The sequence below is a fragment of the Solanum pennellii genome, chromosome 4 (assembly GCF_001406875.1).
Source record: "Solanum pennellii chromosome 4, SPENNV200".
NCBI classification, from domain to species: Eukaryota; Viridiplantae; Streptophyta; class Magnoliopsida; order Solanales; family Solanaceae; genus Solanum; species Solanum pennellii.
This window is the reverse complement of record NC_028640.1, coordinates 72,655,966-72,667,019: the sequence shown is the minus strand read 5'-3', so window position 1 is coordinate 72,667,019 and position 11,054 is coordinate 72,655,966. Positions and strand designations below refer to the sequence as shown.

General features: G+C 34.7%; 1 protein-coding gene and 1 pseudogene across 1 annotated transcript; one reads left to right on the top strand and one right to left on the bottom strand.

The window, feature by feature from the left end:
- The first annotated feature begins 1,440 nt into the window (after positions 1-1,440).
- On the top strand, positions 1,441-6,396 carry LOC107017498 (transcription initiation factor TFIID subunit 14b-like). Its single transcript, XM_015217701.2, has 3 exons — positions 1,441-1,651; positions 1,774-1,856; positions 5,100-6,396. Exon 3 carries the CDS (start codon positions 5,197-5,199, stop codon positions 6,019-6,021), a length of 825 nt encoding a protein of 274 aa, XP_015073187.1. The 5' UTR covers positions 1,441-1,651; positions 1,774-1,856; positions 5,100-5,196; the 3' UTR covers positions 6,022-6,396.
- LOC107017501 lies at positions 6,265-9,647 on the bottom strand (annotated as a pseudogene).
- Positions 9,648-11,054: the final 1,407 nt, after the last annotated feature.

The window sequence follows — 11,054 nt, the reverse complement described above, 5'->3', positions numbered from 1 at the left end:
TCATGACACATGAAATTGTAGGTCAATGAATTTTTTTCAAATGTCATCAATTTTGTATCATTTAATGGTTAAAGTAAACTATAATGACTATTTTAACAGAGACTAGTCTAGTTATAAATAAGAGAAACTTTGAACGTTAATCGTTTAAACTTTAGATGTTTGTTTTGGGTATAGAAAAATTCTATTTCCGGTCCATACCTAATTTGAACTTATAAATACCTATAATTACCCACTCGAACTAACACACATAACTTAGTAAATTATAACAAACAACCACAAACTTTTGATCAAAAAATTACATGCAATCAATGTGTCTCTTTTGAAGGCAAACAATCTATACTATCATATCTCATAGTACATAATGAATTAGGTGAGTCATGACATATGAAATCGTAGGTCAATGAGTTTTCTATCTAATGTCACATATTTTGTATCATTTAATGTTTAAAGTATAACATTATGACCATTTAACAAGAGACTAATGTAGTTGTAAATAAGAAAAACTTTGAACGTTTATAATTTTGACTTTAGTTGTTTGTTTCGGGTATATAAAAATTGTATTTCATGGTACATATCTCATTTGAACTTATAAATACCTATAATTACCCATTCAAACTAACACATGTCATTTATTAAATCATAACAAACACCCACAAAAGAAATTTGAGAAAAAAGTTATATGCAATCAATGTCTGCCTCTCGTGAAGATAAACAATGTATACTACCAAATCTTTTTATCATGTAATGAATTAGGTGTAACATGACATATGACATACCTCATTAGAACTTATAAATACCTATAATTACCCATTCAAACTAACATATATAATTTATTAAATCATAACAAACACCCACAAAAAATTTTGATTAAAAATCTATATGCAATTAATGTGTGACTCTGTTGAAGACAAACAATGTATACTACCATATATTTTAGTACCTAATGAATTAGGTGAACCATGACGTATGATATTATAGGTCAATGAATTGTCTTTTGAGTGAAAAAAGACAAATATACCCCGAACTATTGTAAATGATATATAAATACTCTTCGTTATACTTTTCGGACATTGGTACCCATGCTGCCAAATAGAGATATATACCTTTTATAGTAACAGACATACACGTGTTATAATCTTATTCATCGATCCGACATTTGTTAAATATCGGATCGACGAATAAAATAGCGCCAAATGTCCTATTTAGTTTTCCGTTAGAGTGAAGGGCATATATGCTTAAGTTTTTGGACGGTAGGAGCACCAATATTTCAAAAATATGACGAAAGATATCTACATACTATTTACAATAGTTCAGAGTATATTTATCTTTTTTCTCTCTTCTTTCAAATGCCAAACACTTTCAAAAGAATTATTAAAAAAGCAAATTAACTTTTTAGTACTGACAAAAATACTTCTCCAATAATTTAGAAAAAAAACTTTTCCAAGATCACTTCCCAAAATAAGTAAATTCTTAAAGCTTACCCAAACAGACCATAACCCTCTGTTGAAATTTCCTGGAAAATAATTTCTTACCCTTTCCGCCTCCACTTCTCCATTCATCCGTGCAAGTCCTTTACGAACGATGCTGCAAGAGTTGTAGAAGAGGAATGGGGAAAACTGAATATCTGCTGCAATTAGATCTGAATATTGAGGTACGAGTTGTTAATTCCCTGTTTTTTTTTATGGATCTGATTATTGAGGTGCGAGCATTGTAATGCTGATAGGTTTAGAAGTTAAACAATGAAATCTGATACGTTGATGAGTTTGATTGCAGTTGTGGAACTGTTCAGGAGAAGCCATGAATTGATGGAATACTCAGCAGACTTTCAGCAAAAAAACCTTTACTTGTAGGAACAGGTAATGTAATCTCCGGTTTACGTAGTAATGTTCGGCAAATAGCATTTTCTGTTATAAATGTTGCTGAGGGTCTATTGGAAACAGTGTGCATACACTCTATCCTCGATAGATTGATATTTGGTTTGAGATGAGTGAAGTTCTGCTTAATTTTTTTTAACAATTTTATACCGTTTTCTGATTATGTTTTAACTAAGAATGGAGTTGCAACGTGAAAAGTTTCAACGATTAGTATGGATTTGTGGTTTCTGATTACACGACAAACTTTGTAATAGCTAATGGTTTGGAGAACAAATTAAGTAATCTTTCGAAGTTTTGTTTTATGAAACATATCTAAGGTGTATTTCAAAGAGCAACCGAAATAGAAACAAAATTCATCTATAAAAGTCTCTAAAACAAATTATTTATAAAACTAATACTCATGTGGCTATCTACAGCAATAAAATAAGATATGTATGCCTAATAACGGCTACGTGTACGAGAAGGTTAGAGCTTTGATCTTGATTGAAAAATCTTCTATTTCTCTTGCACTTCACAATCTCTAAAACTAAGATGCCAAAGCTAAACACATTATGGGGAAGATCCTGTCTACTGCATATTCTGGGGAATGTAGCCACCATGTCAGAAAAAGAAAAATAACCAAAAACACCAATTGCATTAAAGAAGTGAGATGTTATACAAAGGTAATCTGTTTGATATTAGAGATTCTTACTGTATCCCAACTACTTGGCTGATGTGTGCTCCCATCTCCTTTCCTGAAAAAATTCTAGCCAACCCAAAATTTGATTTGTTTGGATTTATTTCTATATCTAGCAAATCATAGCTTGCTTTAAGGTGTCTATGGATAATTCGTAGTTGAGAATCTTGATGGAGAATGGAGATACAATAAGCTACAAGCAATTGTATTTATGACGTTGAAATGCTTTGGCCAATCAAGTAATTTGCTCTTTGTTTGATCTACAAAAGAAGCTTTCTAAGGAATCAGTTATTTTTGTGAACATGGCCTTGACTAGGTCTAGATGTACACATTATGACTAATATAACAAAGTTAAATACATTGTTTTAGCTTGTTTAGTTGGTGAAAGATCCAAACTAAATAGTATGTTTAAGTACTGGCCTTTGTTAGGCACATAATCATAGATCAACATCTTTTCTTGCCCTCGAATGCAGCAACCTAGAAGTGTCATAAGATTTCTCCGCGGAAGCTTTGAGATATAGATATAACTTCATTCTGAATTAATCCAGTCCTTGCATGAAAGTCCTTGAGAGTCTCTTCATGAACATTTCTTGTCCCTCTTCCAGTTCCAGGACTCCCTAGTTAATGGAAACAGTATATCAAGAGGACGTAGATTTTGCTGGGAAATGAGCTATGTCACAGCTCCCATAGGCACCACATAAGCTATATGTTGTATTTAGGAGGTAAACTGAGGTAAAGCCAACTCTTGGTCTGATTCACGTACATGAGGCTTTGCATATAACCATTGCTAGTCACGACTAGCCTTGATAACACCAAACTGTTAATGAAATAAAAACTACAGAAAGTCTCCTCCTTATTGAAAACAAACTGAATTTTATAAATGCTGCTTTGGCTTGATGATGGCGCGTGATCCCCACTCCAATGTAAACCGTTCCATGGTCCTGAGTGACCTAATACACTTGTGCCATGTTTGATGAGGCCTGTCGGTATCCAGATTCCAGCAGGATCAGTGTGTAGAGTGCATTCCCCTGGAGTTGAATCACTGTTGTTCTTCTATGCTGAAAGGTTAACCTCCTTGCCAGTTTAAAAATTCTTGCCGTGCTTCATTTTAGACAAGAACGTATCAGTTGAAATATTGAAGCTCTGCTAGAGGATTTTTTTCTGGGTTGGCATCATTTGCATCCATTAGAGGAAGATTACCAAAATCTAAAAGTAGTGCAACTGGATTTTGGACTGGTCGTGAGGTGTTAGTGGACCATATAATTGCATTCTTGTCATTGAGAAGAGCAAGTATTCCCGGCTTGAAGATGTATTTATGAATGGTTTTCCTCTGTTGACGTAATGGTCAGCATAGCAAGAATTTGCTTTTACCATATCCCAATATATTGCTTTGAGTAACCTCTGGGACTGAAAATCTCATCTTAAAGGTTCCGCCGGAGGAAACAATTGTTTCACCATTTGTGACGGAGTGATTTGTAGTGATTATATCTGTTGTAGTAGAAATCTTGTGCACAGAAGAGTTGAAAGTCAGTTGAAAAAGTAGGACGAAACTAGCTTTCATCTGTGATGCCTGAGCCTTTGTATTAGGTGTGAATGATCAAGGACAAGTCTCACATAGAGTTATATCTAAGACAACTTGGCCAGGATTTAGATATTGAGGAAACCCAATTGTCAGACTAATAAATGTGGTTTCTGGTGTCCTTAGTAGAGAAGAGAATAAATTGTCAAAGGTTTATACTATTTCTATGTGATAGTTGGTCACACAAGGACTGTTGAAGTTATATATCGAGGACCATGTCCAACCGCACTCTTAAATTTATGCTTTGGAAGTCATCAAACTGCTCATTACAGTGATGAGCTTCTCTCTTGGGAGACAGTGATTTGCAGGAGCAGATTCAAGATTGAATTTTATGAGTTTCCACGTATAATTACAAAAACCTCGACTTAATATACAGTCATAACTGAGTTCATCATCAAATATTTATTTATTTAATAGATTTCTCTTTTTTTTAAGACCTTTATGTAATAGATTTCTTAATATATATACATATATATAGGGGCTAGACAAAAGCTACTGGGTTTTCATGAATCCATATATTTATATTGTGGATCAACCCCTGGTGATTTGGCACCGAGTTAACTTTGAATTGCACATGGATCAAATGGCATAAACAGTTCTCTTTGAGGGAAAGATCTTCAGTTTTACCTTACCAACAGTTCTCTTTGAGGGAAAGATCTTCAGTTTTTTCTAACCAACAGTTCTCTTTGAGGGAAAGATCTTCAGTTTTTCTTACTTTTTTATCAGCTTAAAAACCCTTAGTATATGTGTCAGTACAATATCCTTTTTTAAGAGTATATACTCCACACTAAATATGAATATTTGAACTCTATAACTTGAGTTTAAGTTTTATATACCGTTAGTCCTTTTTCTTTTATACTATTAGGGTATTTAGAAAGATCTCTACTGGTAAGCTTTTCTTAAACACTAATCACTTTCCACATATAACAGTCATTTCATTTATTGTTTACTCCCATTATTTTCTTTACAGTATGATGGTGAAAGAATCAAAAGCAAACATTGAAATATTCCTACTCTGATTGTCGATCAGAGATCCTAATTTTGACTATTCGGAGAATACCCGTAGAATGCCTCAAAGCTCATCGACAAAGAAGCACGATCAAGATCCAACGGACATTACCGGACCCACCCTAAAATCACAGCGTACCAAAATGGTGAATACTTCCGATGACAGTGAAAAAAAGAGTTCTGGTAAGAAGCTGAAAGAGCTTGAAGTTGGCGTTCCAATAGTGTATGGAAATGTTGCATTTTGGCTTGGTAAGAAGGCGAGCGAGTTCCAGTCTCATAAATGGACTATTTATGTTCGTGGTGCAACTAATGAGGATCTGAGTGTGGTGGTGAAACGTGTTGTTTTTCAATTGCACTCAAGTTTTAACAATCCTACAAGGGTTGTGGACAACCCTCCTTTTGAGTTATCAGAATCTGGATGGGGTGAATTTGAAATTGTGATGACCCTTCATTTCCACACTGATGTTTGCGATAAGCCATTACACTTATATCACCATTTAAAACTATATCCAGAGGATGAATCTGGGGCTCTATCCACTAAAAAACCTGTTGTAGTAGAGTCATATGATGAAATTGTGTTTGCGGAGCCTTCAGAGTCTTTTTTTGCCCGTGTACAGAACAATCCAGCAGTCAATGTGCCTAGACTACCTCCTGGCCTAAATTTGCCTCCTCCTGTACCTATAGAAGATGTTGATCGAAGGAAACGTGGCGACACCAAAGATCATCCTCTAAGTCAATGGTTCACAAATTTCTCTGAAGCAGACGAATTGTTAAAACTTACAGCAGCTCGGCAGCAGGTGCAAGGTCATATCGCAAGATTGAGAAGACAGTTGAGCATGGTAGATGGTCAGCATCAACAATTGAAGCCTGCCTCTGATCTGTGAATGTGTATCATCGTTATATCTACAGTTGTCCATCCAATTTTACTCTGCAGACACCCCTGATGAAAGTGCTCGTCCAGTTTGTTCTTAAAATTGGGGTTGGGGAAGGGGATTACAATGTGAGGAATCAAACCCTCACCTACAAGGTGAAAGCTCACATAGCCAACCAACTGAGCTACTAAGATTTCCCTTTCCGCTTTTCTTCTCCTTTTGCCTTTTTTTCTTCTTTGGTTATCTTTGACAGCATCACAAGAAGAGATGCAATAGATTCATTTCGTAATAGATTGATACTGAGGTTAGTCCATTAACGGTGTTCTGTTACCATAATGAATGTTTTTAAATACTATTTCTGAATGAAAGAAATTCATAATAGCTCAATGAGACATTATCAAGTGGTATAATTTTTCTCGACATTTATGGCTTATGTCTCTCGATATTGTCTTTACAACATTCTTTAAACATTTTGAGACTGACCAGAAACTTTGTTGATTCTAGAGGTACTACCTGACCACAAACATTTTGTGACTGACCACAAATTTCTTCCTTTCTAAAATTACCACCCCTCCTGTACACACAAGTCAAAATAGTTGTATTTTTTTTCACTCTACCGAGGATATATAGATGTGACTGTGAGTTCATTCTGTGATCCTGACTTGTCTACATCAAGTACCTCTCTTTCTGGGAAAAATCCTGGTTCTTTAGCTTCTGGCAGTCGACTCCCATGACTGTTACCCAGCATCATAATGACAGAAGACATATTTGGCCTATCTTCAGGACATTGTTGCACGCATAATAGACCGACTTGGATTGACCTTAAAACTTGAGAAATATGGCAGGAACCAGCTAGTTGCTCATCAATTAGTTCCAAGGACCTATCTTCCTTGTAAAGCTTCCATGCCTGTTTTGAGTGTTGATCGGAGATTATAATAAGTTCCATGTATTGTATAGAAAGAAAATGAGTTCTGTATGCCTAATAAAGACTAGTTAAGTGTGCCTACATATCCGAGTAGGTTAAGGCTTTGATTTTGATCGAAAAAGCTTCTATTTTTCTTGCAACTCACAGTCTCTAAAACCAAGACGCCAAAGCTAAACACATCAGATTTAACGGAGAACATCCCTTCTACTGCATATTCTGGGGACATGTAGCCTCTGTGCCAGAAAAAAACAGAACACAAATCGAATTAAAGAAACGAGATGTTAAAGGAAAGTAGTACTTTGTTTGATATTAGAGATTCTTACTGTGTTCCAACCACATGGCTTGTGTTTGCTCCCATTTCATTTCCTGCAACACTTCTAGCCAACCCAAAGTCTGATATCTTTGGATTCATTTCCATATCTAGCAAAATATTGCTTGCTTTAAGGTCTCTATGGATAATCCTTAGTCGAGAATCTTGATGGAGATACAGTAAGCCACGTGCTATTCCATTTATGATGTCAAAACGCTTTGGCCAATCAAGTAATTTGCTCTTTGTTTGATCTACAAAATAAGCTTTCTAGTGAATTAGCTGTTTTTGTGAACATAATTTTGCCTAGTTCTAGATGTACATGTTATGACTAATATAACAATATTAAGTATTATTATTATAGCTTGTGTAGTAGGTGAGAAAACCAAACCAAATATGTATGAGTCCAAGCTTTTGTTAGACATGTATTCATAGATCAGCATCTTTTCTTCCCCTTGAATGCAGCAACCAAGAAGTCTCACAAGATTTCGATGCTGAAGCTTGGAAATATAGATAACTTCGTTCTTGAATTCATCAAGTCCTTGCTTGGAAGTCCTTGACAGTCTCTTCACAGCCACTTCTTGTCCCTCTTCCAGGACCCCCTACAAATGGCAACAGTATATCAAGAGAACATAGATTTTACAAAGACAACAATATTGTAGAATGAAGATCATGTCTAATACACTAATTTAAGCAAAAACTGGTTACTGTTCCACCAAATTTCAGTGTATATACCTTGTAAACTGGTCCAAATCCACCCTCTCCAACCTTGTTGTTCACTGAAAAGTTATCTGTGGCTCTTGTTATTGTCGACAATTGGAATAGTGGAAGCTCAAATTCTTCTTTGAGTTTCAGTTAGTTCTTTTTCCATTTGTACAACAGCAAAATAAGGCCTAGCAGAAACATTGCCATCAATAGTGACAAACTCACTGCGAGTATCTTTGCCATCTTTCTTTCGGAACCTGCCTCAGATACTACAAGCAATTTTTTCTATCAGAAACAACAAATCAAGACAGGCCACTATTGTTTGCATTGCATTGGAAGTTTCTTAAACACAAGTTCTTACCTAGTTCTGAAGAAGCCATCCTGATGTAGATGTCCTGCCCTCCAGATATCTTTTTGATGTCAATCAATTCCCCAAACCAAAACAAGCAACCTCTGCCTCCATTCCTTATATCTAGACTCGAATAAGCTGTGCAAGAGCAGTTCCTCGAGCATACTTGCCTACACTTATCGAGGGTCATGGTTGTATTGTACTGAGAGTACTTAGTATCTGGCAACTTAATCCCAGAATATTTCAGAAACACATGTTCCTTGTTGCAATCAAAAGGTTTCCTCCGAACACATCCATTTGACCAATCTCCCTTTTCCCATTGTTGTGGATATTTCTCGACAAACTTTTCTAAACAACTGCAAACAGGGGAATGATCTATGTCACAGCTCCCATAGGCACCACATACACTATACGCATCGCATGTATTAGGAGGTAAACTGAGGTAAAGCCAAGTCTTGGTCTGATTCACCCACATGAGTCCTTGTACATAACCACTGCTAGTCAGTACTAGCCTTGGTAACATCATACTGTCTATGAAATAATAACTATAGGAAACCTCTTCCTTATTGAAAACATACTGAATTTTATAAATGCTGCTTTGGTTTGGTGGTGGCACGCGATCACCACTCCAACGTAAACCATTCCACGGTCCTGAACTACCCAATACACTTGTGCCACGTTTGACGACAGTCTGTGGATATCCAGTAGGATCAATGTGAAGAGTGATTTCCCCTGGAGTTGGATCACTTTCATTCTTCCATGCTGAAAGGTAAACATCTTGACCAGTTTGAAAATTCTTGCCAAGCTTCATATTAGGCAAGAACGTATCCGTTGGAAAATTGAAGCTCTGCCAGAGGAGTTTATCCGTGTTGTCATCATTTGCATCTTTTACAACAAGATTACCAGAATCTAAAAGCACTGCAACTGGATTTTGGATTGATCTTGAGGTGTTTGTGGACCATATAGTTTCATTCTTGTCATTGAGAAGAGCGAGTATCCCCGGCTTGATGACCTTCAAAACAACTGAAGATGTATTGGTGAGTGGTTTCTCTCTATTGGCAACCCATACAACTGTTTACATATCCCGATATATCGATTTGAGGAACCACTGAGACTGAAAAATCCCATCTCAAAGGTTCCACCAGATGAAACAATAGTTTCACCATCAGTGATGTTGTGATTTGTAGTGATTACATTTGTTGTAGTAGAAACAATATTGGATATAAAAGAGTAGAAAGACAGTAGAAAAAGTAGGAATAAACTAGCTTCCATTTGTAATTCTTAAGCCTTTAAATTTTTGTGCGTATGAAAGTAAACTACCTTCTATTTGATAAAATTTGATTATAACTTCTCTGTTATATATAAACTAGTTTTCGGAACGTGCGTTGCACGTTTGTTCCATACAATTATTATATAGAAAATATTGAATTTAAAAATATTAGTTTTACCAATTTATATTTTATTCGTTAAATAAAATGCATAATAATCGAATATTACATTGACCATCAAGCAAGAAATACGGAAAAATAATAATATTACTATAGCATCTAATAATATGAATATATCTATATGATTTATCCTTAATAATCTCTCATTACGCTCCATATACTAAGTACACAAATATGTATCTACTTAAAGAAACTATATCAGTAAGGAAAGGATAAAAGAAAAAAATCTTATAAAAGTACATTTAAAAATGAATATAAAAGTCATAAATTAGTAATTTCAGCACTAATAAAAATATACATAACATTCATAATTTCACGGTAGATTAAATTAAAGAAGTATAAATCGGTAAAGAATACAAAAAAATTAAACAGATAAGAACAAATACAGCATTCATACCCTTCTTAAGACTTTAATTATAACATATATACAGTAAAAAGAAATACTTAAGGAGTAAAGTTCTTGATGATACCTTCTCCCGTAACAAAAAAAAACATCTAAAATTATAAAGATAAAACTATGATACAAAATATCATTCTAATTAAGATCAAATAAATATTAATATTTAAAACAAAAAAAGTACATGAAAATTGCCTAATGATTCGCATCAACAAGAGGTAAGTGATAGTTTTTCTGTAGTCTAACAAAAGAGGAGTAAGAATAAAATGATAAATGGAAAAAAAATAGTATTACCTTATTCTGGACAAAATTCAACAAATAAGAGGGCGATAGTAATAGTAGTTTTTCTGTAGTCTAACAGAAGAGGAGTGAGAATAAAATGATAAAGAAATTTGATAGGGTGATAACTTTATAAAGTGCAAAGAATATGAAAAGGGTATAAAATATTTAACTGATTAAAGTTTAAAAGACAAAAGATATAAATACTGTAATATGAAAAGTTTGATACATTAGTTAAATGATCAAGACAAAATAATTATTTTTAATATGATTAGGGATATTTTTGTAATTCAACTTTCAATATGGAGCTTCATGCTTTTAGTATAATATGATGAAATTAGCCTACATGTCACGGAGTAGGGTACGTTTGGGAAGTTAGAAACTATGTGTGGGATTTGATACAGTAATCGACCTTGCTTTGATACCAATTGTTAGAAAAGTCCCATCCAAAACACGAGTTAATACCTCAGATGGTCACTCAACTTTGCACTATTCTCTCAGAAAGTCACTCAACTTTCAATTTTCCCTCAAAAGTCACTCAACTATACACTCTTCTCTCAGAAAGTCACTCAACTTTCAATTTTCCCTCAAAAGTCACTCAACTATACACTCTTCTCTCAGAAAGTCACTCAACT

Coding starts and splice junctions, on each gene's coding strand:
- LOC107017498 (XM_015217701.2), top strand. CDS start 5,197: ATGCCTCAAAGCTCATCGACAAAGAAGCACGATCAAGATCCAACGGAC.